Consider the following 24,521-nt stretch of genomic DNA (forward strand, 5'->3'; position numbering starts at 1 on the left):
AAAACTTAGTTGGATCTACGACTATTCTCTTCTTACTCACCACGTGACCCAAAAACTTCACCTCACTCTTCCAGAACTCACACTTAGACAGTTTCGCATAGAGTTTCTTCTCCTTTAAAATCTGCAACGCGGTCCGCAAGTGTTCCGCATGCTCTTCTTCAGTCTTGGAGTAAATCAGTATGTCGTCAATGAAGACAACAACGAATTTATCCAGAAACGGACGGAACACTCTATTCATATAATCCATGAATACTGCAGGAGCGTTTGTCAACCCAAAAGACATTACAGTGTACTCGTAATGACCATAACGAGTCCTGAAAGCGGTCTTAGGGATATCCTCTCCCCTCACCCTTATCTGGTGATAACCGGATCGCAAATCGATCTTGGAGAAAACCCCAGCTCCTTGTAACTAATCCATGAGATCATTAATCCTCGGCAATGGGTACTTATTCTTTATGGTGACCTTGTTCAGCTGCCTGTAATCCACACAGAGCCGCATACTTTCATCTTTCTTCTTTACCGGTAACACTGGAGCACCCAACGGAGAAACACTTGGTCTAATAAAGTTCTTACCCAATAATTCCTCTAACTGAGACTTTAGCTCGGCCATCTCTAACGGTGACATTCTATAAGGAGCACTTGAGATTGGTCCCACCCCAGGCACCAATTCAATAGCAAACTCGACCTCTCGGTTAGGTGGAAATTCTTCAATATCATCGGGAAACACTTCCAGAAACTCACACACTACTGGAATCTGATCCAACCTTTGGTCATCACCCGAAACACCCGCGGTTAACAACAGGATACCCTGACATTCGATTCCAGAACAGTTCACCATCATCGAATTCAAGTAATAATTATTTACCACGACCGGCCCTTCTGTATCTTCTGGCATAAAGTACACCGACTTTGTAGAACAATCAAGCAGAACATGGTTCTCAGATAACCAGTCCAATCCCAAGATAAGATCAAGACCGATCATCGGTAAGCAGATTAAATTATGGACAAAATCACGCTGCTTGAACCTAAACGAAACTTTCGGGCATCCTAGCCTAGTTACCATGGCTTCATGGGTAGCATTATATACTTTTAGGTCATAACCTAAGGTTACGATCTTCAATCCTAACTCATGGGCTTTCTCAAATGCAATGAATGAATGCGATGCTCCCGAATCAAATAAAGCATTTAAAGTTTGACCATCCATTTCACAGTTACCTCGAATGAGTGTCTCGGATCCCTTTGCACCCCTAGCTGAGGTGGTGAACACCCGACCAGTCTGTTGTGCTTTCCCAGCACCTTGCTTCTGCTGCTCCGGACAACTTGCGGCTTTATGCCCCGCCTTTCCACAATTGTAGCACAAACCCCATCCGGCCTTGCACGGTGCTCCTGGATGGTGACTTCCACACCTAGTACAAGCTTGATCATTCTGAGGCTGCTTTCCAAACCTTTTTTCCCTTGGGAGTTGTTGTTGTTGGGCCTCCTAAAAGAACCTCCCCTCTTGAAAGGCAGACCTCTAGGTGCAAAGCTCTTCCCTCGGTTCTGTGGGAATGATCCTTTGTGACTTCCTTTCTCAGCGGCTGCCCTCTTCATACACTCTTCAATAACCCTACACTTGTTCACCAACTCGGAGAAAGTCCTAATCTCCATTGGTCCCACTGAACTGAAAATATCACTCCGGAGTCCTCCTTCGTACTTAACACACTTCCATTCCTCATATTCCACCGGAGTCCCTTGACACATACGAGAGAATATGAACAGCTCCTCAAACTTGTCAGTATACTCGACATAATACCCTGCTTCAGCTGCAACAATTCAAGCTCCTTGGCCGTCCTAGCAGAAGTCGGAAAGTACTTCTTATAGAACTCCTCTTGGAAGACATCCCAGGTGATATAATCATCACCCTGCTGCAGGAGGCGTCGGATTCCTTGCCACCAATGCGACGCTTCCCCAGTGAGCAAATAGGTAGCGAACTCCACACGCTGCCCTTCAGGTACCACCTGCGCTTGCAGTGCTCGTTCCATGGCCTGAAACCATGTATCGGCCTCAGTCGGGCTAGTGGTTCCCTTGAACTTAGGTGGATTAACCTTCAAAAAGTTTGCCAGTGTCATCGGGCCCTGAACTCCACCTTCGTCATTACCATGGTTGTTCATCTGTTGACTAAGAGCCTCAGCAGTGGCTTGCATAGCAGCAGCCATGTTCTCCAACGCAGTCATAAAGTTCACCGGGTCATTAGGGTTAATCTCCGGCACACGAGCATTCGTATGACCTCTCCTACGACCTCTACCGTGTCCACGAGGCGCCATCTGGTTCCTATACACACCAAACAATCGATATTAAGTTGATCAGTCTCAATATCAGAAGTCTAGTGCTTCAAAGTCCCAAATGCATGCTCATGAACGTTTATGCCAATTATATCAAGCAGATATACTAATAGCACATAACACACATACAGAGAATACACAGAAGCATAGTCAGTCCGTCCCTCAGGCTCTACAGGAACGAACTGCTCTGATACCATAATGTAACACCCTACCATACAGAGTCTTATGCTTAAGTCATAATTTAGAGATGGCAAGGTATTACGACCTCTAAAATAAAAAAAAATTAGTACATATAGTAGTGTGAATAAGAATTATAACTAGGAGCCTTTGTGGAAAAAGGGGTAAACAAAAATCGCAACTCGAAAGCGCAACACTCCGATCGATAACGTAACAAGCAAAGGATAAGTTAACGCAAGATTATATATATACAAAAGAGTGTCAAAAACGGGAATATCAAAACTCAAATCCGGATGCGAAGATAACCGGTCCGAGCATAGCAATATATACATATAATAAAATAAGGAAACCCCAAAGGAAACCCAAAGGGACACAAATACAGAAACCTATTCTCCAAAAATCTCCTATAAGAGAAGTCATCACAGTTGGTATTATGTAATGGAGATAAAAGTATCTAAGCAAAACATATAAACCAAAACAGAGTCCAGAGAACAAGAATCTTCGCTAATCCAGAAGCCTCCAGCATGCTTCAGCGAGAAACCTCATGCCCTGCATCTGAAAACCACAAAATCCGCATGGGTGAGAACCAGAGGTCCCCAACATGGTAATAGCTTCCACATATATAATACATAATAATAGAGGAAAGCCGAAGGCAATCCTAGAACTTCCTCCAGATAAAATCAGAGCTTATAAACAAGCTAAACCATAAAGGGCATCTGACTAAAGATCCTTCAGTCTAACTAATACTTCCCTTTTCAATTCCTTCAGACCTCCCAACCACCAGCAGGAGTATAATATAGCAAACACAGTTATATCAGACAAGAGATTTACAAATAGGAACAGATAAGGCATTTAGACAATTAGCAAGTAATATGCAGTCAAATAGGCAATCTCAAATAATTCATATAGTATGCATATGATGAATGCCTGTCCCTAGTGGCTGATGATATCATCTGTCGGTTATAGAGCCAGCCCGACAAGTCCTGGTAGCTAACCATTGGACTGTCCCTCTGTCGCGCATCCCCAACTCGAGTTATACTCATCATAAACTTGATCATAATCATGATCCATATCCATCACCATCACTGGTGAATATTTACGGGGGCGAGCTCATCCGGAACTTTCACAGTGCCCAGCCACACTTACGACATAGGGTCAAAAGAGCTTCGAGTCTCAATCTGGAGCACGTGGTGGCTAGCCACTGCTTTCTCCCAGGAAAACTCTCATCTCCAATAGTGGAAGTGCAACATTCACAAATCATTCAACATCATATATGCATTTATACTTAGCCATAATCATGGCTCCGCCGTAACACGACAATAATCTAGCCATCCGGCTCACAGTTAAATCCATAACCAGCCAATTCATTAACAATTACGGCCCTTCGGCCCATGGCATAACAAGCACTTCCACCGCCATCCTCCGCATCTCACATAATCATCTTTGATCCTCATTGATCATTCATTTTTCCCTTGCTTCACTCGCTAGTTACCACATTTACTAGCTCCTTGTCTCATTGCTAGGCATATCATAATGATTTAAGACATAAGTGGTGAGATCGGAGGCTTAGAAGTATGAAATTTGGCTTTTAAAACTCAAAAACTAACTTTGGGATGAAAACAGGGCCACGCGTACGCGCACTCCACGCGCATGCGTGGATGGCCACAAAGCTTATCGGCGTGCAAGCGCCATACACGCAAACGCGTGGATTGAAAAATAGCCAACGACGCGTACGCGTCACCCACGCGTACGCGCGGGCACATTTGCGCCCCAGGCACAAAATTGGCATAACTCTGGCACAACTCTCTGGAAAAAGGCTGGGCATTTGGTGCAGTGTATCGACGCACTCGCGCACACCACGCGCACGCGTGGATTGTGCCTTCTTGAAGATCGACGCGCACGCACCAAGTGCGCCTACGCGTGGGGGGTTATTCTGCTAAAAATTTTCTAAGTTAAAAGCTGCAGAATTCACAGATTCAACCCCCAATCTTTCGAAGGACATAACTTTCTCGTTTTAAATCGTTTTTCGCCCGTTCTTCGAACGGCATGGACATCCCGGATCCAATTTTATTTCTAAATAAGTTTGGTACAAAACGAAGATCCGTAGTCCAAGTTATGTCCCGTCAAAGCATGCACAAAAACCATATTTTCATACAAAACCACAAAGTGCCATTTTCAAAATAAGCCACTTTCAACTATTTTCAAAATCAACCAAAACATGCCAATTTCAACCCTATTTGAAATCAATCAAAATGTACCAAAATCAACATCAAGCCATCCTCAACTCACACATTGACACTTTACCAAAATTCCCAAAACCACCATCTAACCATTTTAACACTTCTCAATCAATGGCTAAAGGACAAACACAATATCATGTCATACATCCTTCCTCATCCCAATTTCCAATAATACCATTTCTAATCAAACATCATTATACATACTCATCATCATACTCACCATCAACATGGTACCACCCACCAATTCAACCTCAGTCATTCATCAAGCATATATCACAACATGCATTTTCTCATATATCACACAATCAAGGCATCAATATTCATAGTCACATATATGATCACATCATATATCTCAACCATTCAACAACATCATCAATTCAATGCCTATCTTAGGGCCTCTAGCCTAAGTATTTCCTACCACATTACATATTAGATACGAGAAACCGTGACCATACCTTAGCCGATTTCCCAAGCTCAACCGGAGCACTTCCAAATCACTTTTCCTCAAGCTCTCAAGGTCTCAACACCTCCAAGAACAGATTTTATCACACAAAACTCTCTCCCCAACTTTCCAAAATTACCAATTAAGCACCAATATTCACATACACACAACCTAAGCCACAATCATTATACCCATACACAACATCTCAATACCCAAACATCATAGAACAACAATTTACACTAGGGTTGAGAATCTTACCACACCCAAGGTCCAAGGAGACAAGATTAACCTTCTCCTTCAAGAGAGTTGGGTCCTATAACATCAAAGAGCCCAAAATCTCAATATTTTTTCTCATAAAACTCGAAATTAAAGCTGGAAATTCGAAGAGCAAAACGTGGCTTACCTCAAAATTGATTGTATGAGTTTTTTAGAGCTCTCCACGGTGAACGCGTGGCCGCAAACAATGCGGCAATCGGAGCTCTAGATCAAAAGTTATGGTGGTTTGAAGATCAAATGAAAGAAAGAACTTGAGAGAGTGTTCTTCCCTCCATGGCCTCCATTTCAGCGTGTTTCTTGAGTGTAGTGAGGAGAGAGAGTGCTGAAATGAGTGTATTAGGTTTAGTTTAGTTGGGCCAAGGGCCCACTTTGGGTCCGGTTGGCCCGGTTTGTCCCGTTCGGTCCATTCTTGGTCCGATTTCTATAAAATTGGTACCGAAATTCTCGTCTCAATCTCCTTTATCATATTAAGCCATAAAAATCACATTTTTAGCTTTCTAGAATAAATTCTCATTTATGAGTTAATTAGCCGTTAATTAACCGGGTCTTATAATATACAAATCACAAAATTAATACTTTGTACAATATTTTTAAATTTAATATTAATTTATATATTATTTAATCAATTTATATACAATATAACACTTTTAAATTTATATTATAAATTATTTTTTCTTTTTATGCATTGTACGGATTTTAATTTAGTTATTATAATATTATTTATTACTATTATGAAATTTTTACTATTCATTAATATCATGACTAATTCATTACCAATATATCTATTTCACTTAGCGGTGGAAGAGATCCTAATAACAAAAAATGTATCTATTTCACTTAGCGGTTAACAAAAAATTAAAAGCTTGCCTTTGACGAAAACAAAACAAGTAAACATTGTTCATGTTCATAACTATAGATAGAGCAAGTTCACCTTATTGAAACATAACCTTTGATTCAACAAAATTTTATTAAACTAGTTTTATTTGGGATGCAAAATTATTCGTCATCATGTCTTACATTGAACAAAATTACTAATCTTAATCGTAGTAAGTTAGTGCTAATTAATTTATGACTGGATCGATATTTAAGAAAATTTTTATGAAACATTATTTTAGTTTTCTAATAATTTTAATTATCAAATCATTGTTTAAACTTTTATTTTGTTAAAAGAAATTAATTTTTATATTAAATTATTTGTTCTATATAGATATTCATATTTTTATTATTTAATAAAAAAATACTAAAAGGCTATTAGAATTTATTATTTTTGGTCATCGCTTAATCATTAATGTCTAAAAATATGGGATAAAATATGTTCTTAGATTATTAAATTAAAAAGATTAAACTAAAAGAATTGAGTCAATAGCTAAATAATAAAAAATAATAAATTTTGATAATTTTTTAATATTTTTTTAAATAATAATAAAAGTTGATTTGTCTATTTATTACAGAATTTAAGATGAAAATTAATTTGTGTAATAAATTTAGTAACTGATTTAATAATTAAAATTTGTTGAAAATTAAATTTTTCAACCAAAAAATTTTAAAAACGAATTTACTATATTATTCTTAATTTATTATTTTTTGCAGAATAGGTAAATAATTAATTATATAACCTATGTATTCTGTAACACGAATTAAAAAATTAGATCGTGTGGATATTAATATTAAAATGGATATTAAAAAATGGATATTAAAATCTTTTTTCTTGTAAAAACTCAAAGTAACTACTAAAATAATTATTTGAATTATTAGTTTAATATATTTGTTTTTTATAAAGTTAACCTAAAATAAATAACTAGTTTATTTTTATTTGTGTTATTTTAATTTTATTAAGAACTTGATGATTATGTTATTTGCATTACGTTGAATTTCTTTAAGATTTTATTATTTTTAATTTTATTTAAATTTAATATTTTATTTTTTATTTTATTAATAATATAATATGTATAAAATATGAAATAATTGAATTTTTTATATTTTATATTTATTTTTAGTTTTATTTTGATTTTTTATTTACTTGAATTTTATTTTATTTTTTGTTTTAAAAATACTTTTGTAAAAGTCCATCAAGTCGAGGTGTATCTGTCTTTAATTAACATAATTTTTTGGAGTAGTTATAGCATCATCAGTGACAACCTACTCTTATGATATGTAGTTTTCTTACTTGAACTCCAAATTTGTTTGTTATTGGACTAATACACCTGAATTTGATGGCAATAATTAATGAGGTGGTGAGTTTAACTAATCACTTGTGAGAATAAATTTGATTTATTATGAGAGTTCCAGTACTTATAATTAAGAATCTGACATGTCATGTTATTAACGACTTGTGTTCCTGTAATTTGCGTACCTTGAATAACTTTCTTTTGAGCTTTGATCGTTGACCGTTATCCATTATCCATTATTCTCTTTGTCTTTTCATTGTTATCATCACTAAGATGGTTTTCATTGCTGGAAAGGGCACCGGATAATTGTGCCGCATATGCCTTTTATTGCACTTGCATGCCTCTTCTTAAATCCAAAAGTCTATTTTGAATAATATATATATATATATATATATATATATATATATATATATATATATATATATATATATATATTTCTAAAATTGACAAGTAACAAAAGGAAATATTCTTTTTTAATAAATGATGATAAATATCTTTCATATTTTGCAAATCAATTTGTGTATTGATTTAAAATTTTATAAAAATATTTGAATTACTATTTAGAATAAAGATATACGTAAAAATCTAAATCAAAATTTGACCTATAATTTTATTTTATTTTTAATATTTTTTTGTTATTTTCAAAATAAAAATCTTATCAAATCAGATATTTAAAATCGTTTTTCAAAATATATAGTCATACTTTTAAAAATGTTTTTATCGTTTTCATCTTTTAAGAATATTATTATCAATTTTTTAAGGTATTTTTAGCATTTTTTTTTATGATGTCATATCATTATATTTATATTTTATTAATGATTTTTTTAATGAGCTTGGTCACCCCAAATAATATAACGTCCTCCATTAGGCACATACTTCAGATGGAAATTCATTATTATTCAATATACTTTTACATACGGTTTAACCTCTACAAATCATGACTCATCAGACATGACTGATATACTCTGCTTAATTAACTGATATGAAACTTAGGATAATGATTCTATTATATACTACTTGGTTCTGGATAAGATTTTCTTTCTCAGAGGTACACTTGATGATAATAAAACATTATCAACTTTACTACAAAAAAAAAAAAAAGAAAAAAACATTATCAACTTAGCTTGCCCCTCAAATCTGTGGAAGTGGCACATACATGGATGGATCAATTAAATTCATAACAAGGCTAAGAATATAAAAGATAAGCTATTGTGTATTTATGCATGACTTAAAGAAAAGTGTTCACATAAGATGCCCATGAAAGATAAATTCGTATAATTCAATCCCACAAATCTCGCGTTATTCCAATCTGTTTCTTGTGCTGCTCTTAATGTTATTATTTGTGGTCTGTCTCTCTGAAAGTATGGTCAGTTTCCTTCTGTTGTTATATACATGAGTAGTGTTTATTCTTTTGACGCAATAGCAGTCCCACATCGAGGAATGACGAAAATATAACAATGTTTATAAGAGCTCTGACAGGAATGCCAGTTCGCCGAGTTGGGTAACGCTAGCTTGTAACCTAAGTGGGGGCATTAAGGTGATGGAACATGGCTTTGACTATGCTTGGTTGGGCTGGTGGTTGCACCATGTTGGCTTGCCCACTCCAAGTAGAAAGTTGGGTCATGGTACCTGGGCGTAGGCTCAAGTGTCCTGGCTCCTAAACTGGAGGGCACCGCGTTAGGCTGGTTTCACAGAGCAACGATCACCTCTGGCTTCTAACGGTGGAGGGATTACAAGCTGCTGCACCACTAACCCATAATACCGGGTGTGCCTAGCTCTTGAACCATCACTTTTTTTATATGGATTTATTCAGTGTGTGTTGCCACACATGCTACTTCCCATAATAACAAAAACAATGTTGTTAGTGTATTGACTATTAGTCTGCAACAGATTGTTAATTCCAGCCATTTCTTTCATTTTTCAATTAAGAAATACGTATAGCAGAATGGAAAGTATTTGCTCTAATAAATAATAACAATCAATATGGTTACTATGAAGAAGAAGATGGTGAATCTATTAGTGGCTGACATGATCTAGAGAAACTTGAACAATGAACAGCTGCTTTAGTATTTGTAACCATGCCTTTATGGAGGAAATTCGGCTTCTCGAATTCATCATTTTCATGTCTGAAACAGATTGTTAATTCCAGCCATTTCTTTCATTTTTCAATTAAGAAATACGTATAGCAGAATGGAAAGTATTTGCTCTAATAAATAATAACAATCAATATGGTTACTATGAAGAAGAAGATGGTGAATCTATTAGTGGCTGACATGATCTAGAGAAACTTGAACAATGAACAGCTGCTTTAGTATTTGTAACCATGCCTTTATGGAGGAAATTCGGCTTCTCGAATTCATCATTTTCATGTCTGAAACAGATTGTTAATTCCAGCCATTTCTTTCATTTTTCAATTAAGAAATACGTATAGCAGAATGGAAAGTATTTGCTCTAATAAATAATAACAATCAATATGGTTACTATGAAGAAGAAGATGGTGAATCTATTAGTGGCTGACATGATCTAGAGAAACTTGAACAATGAACAGCTGCTTTAGTATTTGTAACCATGCCTTTATGGAGGAAATTCGGCTTCTCGAATTCATCATTTTCATGTCTGAAACAGATTGTTAATTCCAGCCATTTCTTTCATTTTTCAATTAAGAAATACGTATAGCAGAATGGAAAGTATTTGCTCTAATAAATAATAACAATCAATATGGTTACTATGAAGAAGAAGATGGTGAATCTATTAGTGGCTGACATGATCTAGAGAAACTTGAACAATGAACAGCTGCTTTAGTATTTGTAACCATGCCTTTATGGAGGAAATTCGGCTTCTCGAATTCATCATTTTCATGTCTGAAACAGATTGTTAATTCCAGCCATTTCTTTCATTTTTCAATTAAGAAATACGTATAGCAGAATGGAAAGTATTTGCTCTAATAAATAATAACAATCAATATGGTTACTATGAAGAAGAAGATGGTGAATCTATTAGTGGCTGACATGATCTAGAGAAACTTGAACAATGAACAGCTGCTTTAGTATTTGTAACCATGCCTTTATGGAGGAAATTCGGCTTCTCGAATTCATCATTTTCATGTCTGATCTCCTTAAGCATTGCTGTTACATCTTTCGTGGCAGGCCTTTCTTCTGGTAAGGATTCACACATAAGAGAGCCGCCACTCCAAGAATTTGAAGCATCTCAGGGATCCTTGTTCCACATTGCACTATCAGATTCTGGTCAAGGATTGATGTGAAGTCTCTTTTCTTCACTCTGATTTCATAGCTAGACAATGTGTGCACCCTCTGGAATCCTGTTATCTGTTGGCTCCATCCCTGTTAACTATACACATCGCTTTTCTCTGTGATCCTCAAACTGTATCCATATTCTGCAGTTTCACAATGAATACTACTCATAAGGCACAACGAATACTAATTCAAAAGAATATGTTAAGTCAATATATTTGGATTTAGAAGGTAAGAGAATTTGTATACTCACCAGGAGCTATGTATCCATAATTAAGAAATAGGTGTAGCAGAATGGAAAGTATTTGTTTCTAATTCACCACTAGTCTCTGCAAGAACATTAACCCTCTATCACGCTCAATAATCTCCCTATCATAAATCTTGGATATAATTTTTAGAACAGCATCACAATTTAATCTAAACATATTCTAAGGTACTTTATCACATGAAATGGTGTTCCATCACTCATACAAAATCAAACTATATATCTATATGCCAGCCACAGCCAATTTCTCATAATTACCTCTAATCTAATTAGTTTTACCATTTTACATTTGAGTCTGATGGTTTTGTGCAAAGTGTGTTGCAGCTGCTACTACTTCACATGCTACTTCCCATAATAATAATAATAATAATAATAATAATAATAATAATAAGAATGTTAGTATTGACAAGTCTGCAACTAACTGTTAATTTCCAGAATCTAACTTTGTTAATCCGGACATTTCTTTCCCTTTCAATAATCCCCAGAGGCCGAGCCCCCAAATTTTTTCTTTTCATAATTTTATGTAAACTTTATTCTAGCCCTCCTAAAATTTTTATTCCACTCTCTTTTTATTGTGAAATTGATTTTTAGCCTCTTCCTAAATCTTCGATATAATTTTAGAACAGCATCACAATGCAATCTAAACATATTCCAAGGTTCTTTATAACATGAAAAGGTGTTCTATCACTGGTATAAATCAAACTATTTTTATGCCACAGTCAATTTCTCACAAATAATTCAAAGCATTTTCCTTCTCCTCTCCCCTTAGTTTCAGCTGCATATCCATGGGCCTTAGTCTTAAACTTAATCCGTCCACATTGGCATAAACAAATTAGTCGGGAGGATCAACTCGAGTAATTATTAGCAACCTTTCAAGTCCCACATAGAGTAAGGTAGCACAGAATGCAATGTTTATAGGCATTCTGACAGGAGTGTTTAATCGCCGAGTTAGGTAGCGCTAACTTGTAACCCAAGTGGGGGCACTAAGATGATGGAACATGGTTCTGGCTATGCTTGGTTGGGTTGGTGACTGCATCATGCTGGCTTGCCCGCTCCAAGTTGAGAGTTGAGTTAGGGCGCCTGGGCGAAGGCTCGAGTGTCCTGGCTCCTAGACTCGAGGGCACTGCGTCAGGCTGGCTTCACAGAGCAGCGAACACCTCTGTCTCCCAACAGTGGAGGGATCACAAGCTGCTGCACTACTAGCCTGCGGTGCCAAGCGTGCCTAGCTCTTGAACCATCACCTTTTTTGCTTCCTGGGATGATTCTATGTACTATAATGCTTAGTTCATCTTTTGTCATCAATAAGTTTGGGTTTTAACTGAAGTTATCTGCTTTCTGCTGATTTATTATCCAGTTCTTTGAACATTTTCTAATGTTGTTTCCATTATCTGTCAGATGATGTTATTTACCTCCTTTTGCCACCAGGAAGTTTGCTTTATGCAAATTGATCTGATAGTTTTGATAGCCAATGATATTTAAGCCAGTTTAAAATTCTGTCAACTTATAGACTTATAGTTGCTTGTTAAAGATATGTTTTTATGTACCTTCAACTCACCAAATGGGATTTTGGATCCGCTAAAGTTGGATGGTGGATTTGTGGTTACCTGCTCAATTCATCACTGTACAACTCCGGCACTTTAAAGGATTCAAATCCAACCAAATAGGTGCTTATACTTGTTTATTTTACCATGAACATCACACGGCTCAAGTATCAGACAGTAATTTCTGCCATTTGCTGCATCCGAAGCCAAAAATCAGATTTTTAACTTGTAGGACTAGGACATTCTTCTTTAACAGAGCCTTCTATCAGTACACTGGAACTGACACCAATAACTCGTGCTGTTATGCCTGTAGTCTTGCAATATTTTTTAACCTTTTCACCAGATATTATTCATTCATCCAGTTCCTTGATTTAAAAGTTATTATTATAATTTGTAGATATTTTAGGCTGCTTACTCTGTCAGATGCTTGATTAAACATCTGGTAGAGAACTTGAAGTAGTATTCTTAGCAAGTTGTCTGTCTGTATTCTGGAAATGCCGAGTCATAAAAAAGTTTATCATATATGCATCTGTATTTTATATATATTTCTCTATTTTATATTATTTGTTATGTGATGCCTTTTTTGTTTTCCAGGCTATGGATGGTAGCATCTGTATCTTTATTGCCCTTCATAGGTCCATGATACAGCTCAAACGGTATCCTTGCAACTAAACCTTTTCATATTTTTGGAAGTTGTAAGTAGTTTAGCTATAGTTATGGAGGACTAGACACCTATTGTTGGAGTGAAATGGATGCTCCTGTCTGTCAATTCTTTTATTCGTGTTCAGCATTTTCTTTTGTTTTGGGGGGATTAGGAAATTTTCATAATTCAGAAACATGGAAGGTGGCTAATTAAGCAATGTTAAATCGCCACCTATTAAAATTGAATATACCTAATTCAACCCAAAAGATTAGCTCACGAGTGAAGGATGTCCTAGTTCTTATACAGATGGAGCGTCGATAAACTCAACCAGTATGGAACTGCTATAAATAACTCATGGTGATTGTCCTGAATGCTAGTGATAGTTCATAGTTAACTGAATATGTCTTGTGATGCTGCATTATTTTAGAATCTTTGTTCTAAATTGTAGATGCAATTTTTGACAAGATAGTCGTTCTTCCATATATGGATTAGTTTCAATTGCTTCAACATATGGACTTCTCAGATATGGTTCTCGTTGCTTTTAGTGCTTAATTGAGTTTGTAAGTGTGCTGCAATTGCTACTTTACATGTTCCTTTCTCATAATAACAAAAGAATATAACTTTGTCTACACAGACATTTATTTCACTTCCAATTACAATAAGTACAGCAGAATAAAAAGCTGTATCCAATTTATCTATGAAACTACATCAAAATGATATGAGAAGCACTTGTTTACTTCTTAATTCACCAATAATCTCTGCAAGAACATTCACCCTCTTTAAATCTGTGAAATCGTGCTCTATCGCGCACAATGATCTCCCTACTATAAATTTTGGATATAATTTTTAGCACAGCATGACAATCTACACATATTCTAAGGTTCTTTATTACATGAATTGGTGTTCCATCTCTTGTACTAATCAAACTATATGCCACAGCCAATTTCTCACTGTGAAAATTCAAAACATTTTCCTTGTCCTCGTCTCCGATATCATGCAACACAAGATTAGTCTCAGCATCATATCCATAGGCTTTAATCTTAAACCTGATCTCGTCCAGCTTCATATAAATCTCTTTTGAATTCGGGTGACTTTGATCAGCGTTCACGAACTTGTGCATCTTGCCATCTATCTCTGTGTAACTGAATCCCGGTACCTTCCTTACATCACTATTTTTCATGGTCTCCCTCACCCTCCCTACATCATGCCACCTCTGCTGTGCAGCATAAACATTCGATAACAAGACGAAATCCCCACTAGCATTAGATCCCATCTCCACTAGTTTCTTCGACGCAATCTCTGCCATCTCCACATTCCCATAAGTCTTGCTAGCCCCAAGCAAAGTTTGCCAAAATACTATATCAGGCATCATAGGCATGGAGTTTATAATATCATAGGCTTCTTGGAGCCGTCCTGCTCGACCCAACAAATCAACCACAGTCCCATAATGCTTAATATTAGGCTTCACCCCAGACTCAATCATTGTATCAAGCAATCTAACCCCTTCTTCCACCAAACCAGCATGGTTACATGCACATAATGCAGAAAGATATGATACATCATCAGGAAGCATTCCTTCTAGAACCATTTGATCCAACAGATCAAGTGCCTTATATCCATCACCATTCATTGCAAACGCCATGATCATCGTGTTCCAAGTGATTAAAGTCTTCTTGCAACTCATCTTATTGAAGACCAAATAAGCTTTATCGACGAAACCACATTTCCCATACATATCAATGACTGCATTACAAACAATCCCATTCATATCCAACTTCTCATCCACTATGTACCTGTGAACAATCTCTCCCTGCCTCACAGCACCCAATTGGGAACAAGCCGAGAGCGCTCCAAGAACAGTCACCTCATCAGGCCTCCAACCCTCTTCCTTCATCCTATTAAACAAATCTATAGCTTCATTAGGCCAGCTCCCCTGCGCCAACCCAGAAATCATCACGTTCCAAGACGCGATGTCTCGTATAGACATTTCATCAAACACCTGCTTGGCAGCATCAAGATCGCCACTTTTAGCATACACATCCAACAAAGTGGTGACCAACAACACATCAGCATCAAACCCAAAACGCAGAATCTGAGAATGTATCTGGGTACCTTCAGAAAGTGCCAATGCACGAGCGCATGCCTTGAGTGCGAAGGAACACGTTAAAGCATCGATCTTTTGGGGGCTGCGTGAAATGGTGCGGAACCACGTGATGGCGTTCGTGGGATTTGGACTTTTTGCGAGGCCTCGGAGGATGGCGTTCCAGTCGTTGGTTTTGGGAGCGTTAACTTGCCGGAAAATTTCGGCGGCGAAGGAGAGGTTGCTGGCGGCAGGGGAGAGGGCGCAGAGCTCGATGAGCTTAGTCCGTGAAGGGTGGGATTGGAATTTCCCAGTGGTGATGAGATGAGCTTGGAACTGCTTGATTTGAATCAAGGAGTTGCATTTCTGCAACAGTGACTCAAAATGAATCAGGGAAGCCATTCAGTGCACTAGGCAGGAACATCAACCCAATTTAACTACCTTTTTTTTCTTTGGTCTAAGGTTAGTAGAGAAATGAAAAAGTATGAAATCAAATAAAATTGATGTTAATTTTATATTTTATAAATTATATATAGTCCAATTTGTTATATAGTGGTATTATTAATCACAGAATAATAGTTGATAGTTGATGAATTGAAAGAATGTACTGGAGTTTAAGAATTAATTAATTAATTAACCAATTTGGTCAACAATATTGGAATGTACAAATTCATTGCACGACTCTGGTGAGGGTTTGTTTATTTCCTCTATATCATATTGCTTACTGCGTAAATGCTTGAGATAAAAACTAGGTTTTGTAACGAATGCTGAGGAGTTTTTGTTTCTTGGGACATCGGACTAAAATGTTCAAAACTAGTTTAGACTTTACAAGCGTGGATTGGTGCTTCCTCAATCCAAACCTGATTAGGATAATTACCAGCCACCAAAATTATTCATCTCATGAGCCACTACCGTTAAGATAACTGTTCTTAATCTTAATGAAGCTCAATATAGCTTATAAATGGCCGAATAAAAAACCAAACATTGCTAAAGACTTGCAAGTTTTAGATCCACTCAGAAAAAAAAAATCTATAAAGCTCATGATGAAGCAAATGTAACTATGAATTTGTTGTTATTCAATATAATTTCAAAAAACACTACTACAACAAACAACACAACAGAAGCAACATTATCAAGAGCCAAGAGGCAGTGCCATGCTCGTCTAACAAAAATGTGACTCATAACTTCATCTCATGCTACAGCTTTCTGCAAGCTATGATAGAAGGATTTTTCTTTTACCAGCATTGGCCATGACCAGTTGGCCACCCTCAATGGTGGCAGCAAACTCAAGACTCAGTGTTTGCTGACCTCTGTTATTGCTCAATGTACAACTATGCTGTCAGCAGGAATACAAACAAAATTAGAACAAAAAATACAACATACAGGGAGCAAATTTAAATAATCAACAAAATGTAACTCCAATAATGAATTGATCCCATGGTGACAAGTCCTCAAATTGACATCAATTATGCTTATTCCCGTATTTTCTGGACTCCGACCCATCGAGCATAATCCACCCACCTGTTCATAGAAGATATATGTAATGAACAATGACAACTGAAAAAGAAGCAAATCTTGTAAACTATGTAGAAACATATTGAGTTCATAAAGAATCTTACAATAGTGAGCCCAAGAAAGTATTGCCAGTCCTAACGGCAAAGCAAAAAACACTTAGCAATAGCTTTTGTTGGTGCAGAAGAGGTTCGAGAATCCGCTGTTCAATAATCCCAGCCAGTATTTGGTACCTGGTATCAAGGACAATTCCTTCAGATTCAGGCATTCAACTTATACAACAGAAGAATTTCAACGATGTTATGGTGTGTTCTTATAGAAAAGTTGCATTTATCATTGATTTACTGACATATTATGCATGACTAGAGATTGTCTCAGTTTCAGCGTCGAGAATTGTTCAATCCAAGAGAATTATGTCATTGTAGTAGTAATCTTTATTGATAATAGCAACAATAATAAAAGTCATACCTTAAGTTGCTAGATACAGCCATGTAAACACCATAAGCAACACTAGTTGATAAAATTGGTACATCCTCAGCCTCAGCAGCAAAAGATTTATCAACAACTTTTCGTGCATTGATCAATGCATTTGTCACACCTGTACCAATCTGAAAAGGCGATTCCATCAGTCACCTCACACACATATTTATACTGCAAGACTAAAAATTACGCACCAATCACATGGTGAGATAGACGCTGAGACAGAGATTTGATCTTAAACCACTTAATTCAGTTACAAGATATATACATATGCTCCGAAATTCAACCTATATTAACTTCAATCATTTCATTTGAGAGACAGAGTCATATGGTGAAAAATCAATGTACATAATTTATGCTAAGACATAGGCAGTAAATAATGTAAAATTCTTCAATATTAGCAATTCTTTTGCTTTGAGGACATATGAAAGAATACAGCAAAAAACAACAGTATGGCACTTGCGAGACTAGGAGTGAGTCCAGAAGCACAAAGATTTCAGGCATTTCAACAGAATGAAGAAGAATTTAAATTCAGTATTGGGAAGGCATGTAAGGATCAAATTACCAGAGATGCACCAGTCCCTACTGCAAACAGCTTTGCTCCATTGCGCTGTACAAGAGAGTAAGAGACAGAGACATTAAAAGCTGTCATAACCACAAAATGACTGCTTGAATTTTCCAGGGAACAACACATACCACAATAGCACCTATTCTCTGTATAAGTGTATAAGATGTTCCAGCTAATGCCACCTATATAAAAAGCAAAACCGAACAAATGTAAGATACAAACACAATAATAACTTACAATATTTAAGGAAATAAAACATATAGGAAAAATCTGGAAAGTGGTGACCTGGAAAGCATTTTCAGGGCAGCCATAGAAGAATTTAGCAATAGGCCCAGCACTAACGGCAAGTGCAGGTCGGAGAGAAACAGTTGGAGCCGGAAGCCACACAAGCATAAAATCTGCTACGATTGCCATTACCTGTTAATAACAACAATAGAATAAATCAAACATACACAAAAATTAGACAGTGAATAAGCTGCTGCGTAACGAAACATAATAAACGTAGTTTTCAAAAGAGATTAGCATTATCCAAAAAAAACAAAAACAAAACAAAACAAAAAAAAACAAAAGGATTATTACAACAATAATGAAAGTTTCACCTCTCTATTGTAAGGTATATATATGGCAAAATCAGCATACAAATATCGAGAAAACTCCAATTACAATCAAATGCCAAAAGATGAACAATCTAGGCTCTAATCTAAACAATATTGATTTTGATGCGGATGCACTGTGCCACTGTCATTATAAAAGTATTTTACACTATCATCCTATTATGTGTTGTCATATCACTATATCAGCAACAATGTTTTATTCTTACAACTTATAATCTAAAAATTCACATGTAATAGTATATGATTTGAGTGATATAAAATGTACATCAAATTGTTCTCTAAAACAATATATAAGCAAAAAGGAGATACATACCACATCAGCACAAACGAAATCAAGCTCCTTCGTGAAATTCTCTTTACGCTTCTCCAACTCCGCAGCAGTCTGAGAACCACCAAATGCAAATAGTTACTATTAATTACTATTTAGCCCCTAATCTTAGAGAAATTAAGATTAAATAACAGCAGACACAAATGTGCACTTTGTAACCGAAAATTGAGGAAGGGAATGAAAAATGGAGGGAACCTTAGTGAAGATGCCAACACCGCATTCCATGGCGACCTTTGCAAGGAACAAATCATCGGCCAGCAACCTCTCTTTAAACCCTCCGAAGTTCAACAACCACCGGAACACCGCCGATTTCTCGAGCTCAAGGAACCTCTTCACGATTGAGCCGGGAACCCGACCTGCCTGAATCGCAGCCGCCAAATCCATCGGCAATTTCTCGAGCGGCCTCCCGGCCTCCGCTAGCACCAGCAGTGCCTCCTCCCTGTTGCGGCCCCTGTCGTCGGCTTCGCCATCGTAGTCTCCTCCTCCTCCGCCGCCACCGGCGTGTCCTCCGCCATGGCCTCCTCCTCCTCCTCCAGATGCGAGAATGGGGGTTGGGGGAGAGCGGATGAGAGGAGTGTGTGGGAGGAAGGAAGTGAATAGAGTGGAAGGGGAATGGCGGTGGGAAGAGGTGAGAGTGAAGGTTGTTGGGAGTGGGAGAGAGAGGGAAGGGCGGTTGTTGAGAGAGAAAGAGCGGAAGGAGATGGTGGAGAAGGAAGAAGCAGCAGCAGCCATGGCCAGTTGAGAGAAAGAGAGAGAGTTGAATTCAGTTGGAGTCAGTTGAAAGTTCAAAGGGAAAAAGGAAGGGAAGGAGTTGGTGAGTGGGTGGTGGGGAGTGAAGTGTGAAGTGAGAGACTGTGACTGTGAGGTGGCAACGACACATGTTGACGCTATGAAAGTTGAAACTATCACTAAACAGTAAACACCACCACACTCTCACTCTGCCTCCGTGCAAACACGCGCTTTCTTCCACTCTTCATCACTTCAATCTATCTTTACAAAATGAGAATATTTTTTTTTTTTACGGAAGAGAATAAAAAGTAACTCATTTTTAAATTAAAGTAATTACAGACATGTTGTGAAAAGCGCAAATTATCTAATTAAAATGTTTGGAGTTTAAAATTATCAGATTATAGTTGTTGTAAATTGTAAATGTATTTGCAATATTCATATTATTATAGAAATTGTGAGAGGATATGGTAATTTTAGGAATGTAAATAAACTGTTACAAGATGTATAGATTCACGTCGGAATGCGTGTAGGTAGAAATTGTTACACCAGGTTTTTGAAGGAATGCAACAATAAAAAAACCGCAGTATCTCTATAGTGATTTTTTCACAAATGACTAACCTAGGAAATCGTGTTAGTCTATAGCGATTTTTTATATAAAAAATACCTATAAATATTAAACAAGAGGCAATAGTATAGTAATGGATTATCATTTTCATAAATTCACAAATTAATAGTGAAGAGAGATTTTTAGTTTTAGTGTATTATTCTGAAAAAGTTAAAAAAAAAATAAAAGGTATGACGTTAAGTTTACTGATACAGAATCAGTAAGTATTTTTATTCGATTATCAAATACATTTTTAGAACTAAAAATGAGTATATTGCAAAATGCAAAGATGTGTGGAACAAAGTGGATAAGAAGTTGTTTTACAAGATTTTTATTGCGGTTGTGTCAACTGGTGTGAAATATGAAACATTTGAGATAGGATCGGACGAAGAAATGCAAATTTTGTTTCATTGTCGGCGAAGTTTTCTGGAAATGATAATACACGAGCTGTATGCCAAATTAGAAGATGGCATCGACAGTTCTGGGGGCATCAGTGCCGAATTCTCAGTCAACTACGGTGTGGGATGCTTCTACCTCGATGCCTGTCGTTGCACATGCTTGTCTGTTGCCTGATCCTCCATATGTTGCAATTGGGATAGCTAAGTCACCCCGTATGATTCCGGATATTTCAGGTGAGGGTGAACCGGATCGGGTTGAAAATGCGATGTGAGAGGATGATTCAGACGAAGAGCCTACTCACATCGTGGGGGACAGTGATAAAGATACTCCGAGGAACCCACCTACACATCAGGGGCCATCAAGTTCTGGAACACAGCAACATCCTCCATATTTCTCAACGTTGAACCATCGGCCAGTAACCGGACATAGATCCTATCTTTGGGGATTAAGGATTGCATGAGGAAAATCCTGCCATGAAAATTCAGATTGGTCAATCTTTCCAAACTAAGGAAGAAGTTGTGTTGAGTGTATAGGATTATAGCATCCGTAGTAGAGTTGAATACAAGGTGATAGAGTCGTATCATTTCAAGTATCATAGGAGATGTAAGGAGTTTGGTAAAGGTTGCACGTGGTTAATTCGCATCACATTTCGGCAACAAAAGAGTACTTGGGAAGTTAGAAAGTACAACAGACCTCACACTTGCTTGGCTACATCGATTTCAAGCGATCACCTATAGCTTGATTATCATGTCATTTGTGCGAAGATCTTTTTGTTGGTTAGAACCGATGCAGCGGTTACGATAAAAAGTGTTGCAGGAAGCTACTGAAGCAACCTACGAATTCAGGCCTAGTTATAGGAAGGTTTGGATGACAAAACAGAAGGCAGTTGCACAGATATACGGAAATTGGAAAAAGTCGTATGCCGAATTTTTCCGTTGGATCATTGGTGTGCAGTCCACCATGGAGGAACTGTGGCTAGGGGTGGCAAGCGGGGAAGCTCGCCCCGCCCCGCCAGAAGCCCGCCCCGCCCCCGCCTAGTGAGGCGGTCCTAGAATCCCACCCCGCCCCGTCTAACTACGGGTTGGCGGGCTGGCAGGCTGGCAGGCTAAGCCCGCCAAAACTCCTCTTTTTTTTTTACTTTTAACTACTAAATAATATATATAATTTCACAATCATATTAATAAATTTATAATTTTTAAAGGCATAAAAACTTATATTTTTTATATTCATGAATATTAAAATCTTTGTAATTATAAATATCTAATAAACATAATTATAAACCAAGTTTTCATCCAAAACATAAGTATAAATAATTCTCTCCAAAGCAAAGTAAACATAATTTAAAACATAGTTATAAATATTGTCTCCAAAGTAACATAAACATAATCCAAACCACTCAATTTTTATCTTCATATTCTTGTAAGTTAGGTTTTGGCCAAAAAATTGTAAAAATACTCCCTCACTAAAAAAATACTAAGCCCGGCGGAAAGCCCGCCCCCGCCCCGCCAAAGCCCGCAGTTTAAGCGGTGCAGGTTAGGCGGACTTTTGCTATTTGGTGGTCCCAATTTTCCATCTCGGCCCTCCTTTTGGCAGGTTACGCAGGTCGGCCCGGCGGGTATAGGCCTGTTTGCCACCCCTAACTGTGGCGTTGTTGAAGACTTCTTCGGTGCGAGTCAATGATCAAGTTAATGAATCTACCGTGTACTTTCATAATCTTTTTCTGGACATTTCCTCCTTGCATTGTGACATTTCGACATTCCAAGTCACTGATCAGCATCGACGGTACTCATTTGTATGGAAAGTATGGCCGTACTTTGCTTCTGACTATTGCGCAAGACGAAAACTCGAATATCTTACCCATTACCTTTGCACTTGTGGAAGGAAAAAATGTAGAGTCCTTGGCTTTTCTTCTGACCAACCTGCGACAACATGTGACTCCGTAAGAAGGTATTCTGATGATCTCTGACAGTGGGGTGTTCAAAACCGTTCCGGACTGAACTAAACCGACCAACCGAACCGAAAAAACAAAAAATCGAACAAACGATAACTAAAAAAACAAAAAAAAAAGCATGTTTTGCTGTTTTTAGTTCAGTTCGGTTCGGTTCGGTTTTCGGTTCTGACAATGAAAATCCCAACCGAACCGGTAAGGTAAAAAACCAAAAAAAAAAAAAAAAACCAATCCCCCCAACAAAATGAACGAAACCTAAACCTAACCCAGTAACCCCCATTCGGCCATTCCCCCAAGCCCCATCCCCAAGCGAACCCTAGCCCCTCTCTCCCTACTCCCTAGGTCTCACAGTCTCGCTCTCTGCACTTGCCATCGCCAGTGAGAGACCTCCTCCCACTACCTCACAGCCGCCGCCGACCTTCCTCCCAGCGCCGCCCTTCCCCTGCTCCCACCCAGGACCTCCTCGCAGATAGAGCAGCCGAGCATTGCAGCACACAGCCAACGCCCAGCGCCCAGCAGCTCAGCACCACCCTTGCAAGTTGCACCCACCACCACCCTCAGTCCCTCACAACTCGCAAATTGCACCCAGCAGGCCAGGACCACCCACTCACCCAGGACCACCCAGCGGACACAGAGCACCGTTTCAAGTCAGATATGGAGCCCGAGCCACCGAGTCAGGTATGTAACTTGACTGAAATTGCTGTTCTGTTTGTTGTTCATTTCCAATTGCTTCAACTGCTTCTGGTTTATTTTGTTCTATTGAATTACTGAAACTGCTTTTGATTTGTTCAATTACTGAAACTGCTTCTGTTTTGTTTTGTTTTACTGTTCTGTTGAATTACTGAATTACTTTTGAAGTGAATTACTGGATTGTTGTTCTGGCATTGTTGTTGTTCTGTTGACTTACTGAATTACTGAATTACTTTCATGTGTTATAATTTTTAAATCTGTTGAGACTTGAGAGTTGATATATTATTCTGATATGACAATGACCATGATGCTAGAATATTGTTGGAACAAGTCACTCTCTAATCTTCAATTATTCAATTATACTAGATGTCAAGTGTAATTTTTAATATAATATCTTCTTTGAGCAGAAGGTGGTGTTATGGTGTAGTCTGTTAGCTGATTTATTATATTTCCATTGATTTTTGAATTGTAGGGCTCATGTTTGAGGGCAATTTTGCTTATGTTATGAAGGACGTAAGCTTGTCATTGAAACAACTTATCTTAGAGATTATGGCATCAAGGATGGTGACTAAGTTAGTGAATTTTAAGGCTTACAATTTGAGAGAGGGGAGCTGGAATGCTGGATTGATAGAAACATGAACGGTTAATTTATAATCTATGTTATTGAAAAGAAGTTTGATTAAAGTTGTACGTGAATATCCCCATGGTTTTATTCAATTCTGATACATTGTTACCCTTCTATTAATCCATTCATCTCTATGTCTGTTATACTTACTCCATTCCTCTTGATTCATGATATCTATATATTCAATTCTGATACATTGTTACCTTGCTATTAATCCATTCATCTCAATAACTCTTTATTATTAGAATGTATAACTATTAGAATGTATAACTAGATTAAAATACTTTTCTACTAGTGCTATATTATTATTATTATTACTATTGTTAGCTATTGTGTATTTGTGTTTGTCGATTTCAATGTTATGGCTTTGTGAAATAGTATGGTAGTATTTTTTTTTAATTCATTGAAAAAACCAAACAAATCGAACCAAACCAAACCGAATTTAATTGGTTTGGTTTGGTTCGGATGGCTTTGAGAAAAAAACCGAATCAAACCGAACCGCACTTTAATTAAATGATTGGATCGGATGACTTTTCTCTCAAAAATCAAACCAAACCGCACCGCGAACACCCCTATCTGACAGGCACAGTAGCATTAAGGCTACACTGGAGGCACTTGAC

General features: G+C 37.4%; 2 protein-coding genes across 2 annotated transcripts; both read right to left on the bottom strand.

The window, feature by feature from the left end:
- Positions 1-13,903: 13,903 nt before the first annotated feature.
- LOC112737332 (pentatricopeptide repeat-containing protein At1g34160) lies at positions 13,904-16,067 on the bottom strand. Its single transcript, XM_025787178.3, has one exon. The coding sequence runs from the start codon at positions 15,804-15,806 to the stop codon at positions 14,070-14,072; it is 1,737 nt and encodes a 578-aa protein (XP_025642963.1). The 5' UTR covers positions 15,807-16,067; the 3' UTR covers positions 13,904-14,069.
- A 339-nt stretch (positions 16,068-16,406) lies between these two features.
- On the bottom strand, positions 16,407-19,787 carry LOC112737333 (protein RETICULATA-RELATED 4, chloroplastic). Its single transcript, XM_025787179.3, has 8 exons — positions 19,102-19,787; positions 18,892-18,960; positions 18,250-18,381; positions 18,093-18,146; positions 17,962-18,006; positions 17,385-17,524; positions 17,024-17,149; positions 16,407-16,925 (listed from the first exon to the last, which is right to left on the bottom strand). The coding sequence occupies exons 1-8, from the start codon at positions 19,636-19,638 to the stop codon at positions 16,877-16,879; spliced, it is 1,152 nt and encodes a 383-aa protein (XP_025642964.1). The 5' UTR covers positions 19,639-19,787; the 3' UTR covers positions 16,407-16,876.
- Positions 19,788-24,521: the final 4,734 nt, after the last annotated feature.

The sequence above is a fragment of the Arachis hypogaea genome, chromosome 13, assembly GCF_003086295.3.
Source record: "Arachis hypogaea cultivar Tifrunner chromosome 13, arahy.Tifrunner.gnm2.J5K5, whole genome shotgun sequence".
NCBI classification, from domain to species: Eukaryota; Viridiplantae; Streptophyta; class Magnoliopsida; order Fabales; family Fabaceae; genus Arachis; species Arachis hypogaea.

Coding starts and splice junctions, on each gene's coding strand:
- LOC112737332 (XM_025787178.3), bottom strand. CDS start 15,806: ATGGCTTCCCTGATTCATTTTGAGTCACTGTTGCAGAAATGCAACTCC.
- LOC112737333 (XM_025787179.3), bottom strand. CDS start 19,638: ATGGCTGCTGCTGCTTCTTCCTTCTCCACCATCTCCTTCCGCTCTTTC. Junction 17,525..17,961: donor TAGGGACTGGTGCATCTCTG/GTAATTTGATCC, acceptor TCGCCTTTTCAG/ATTGGTACAGGTGTGACAAA. Junction 17,150..17,384: donor GCTGTATCTAGCAACTTAAG/GTATGACTTTTA, acceptor CCTTGATACCAG/GTACCAAATACTGGCTGGGA.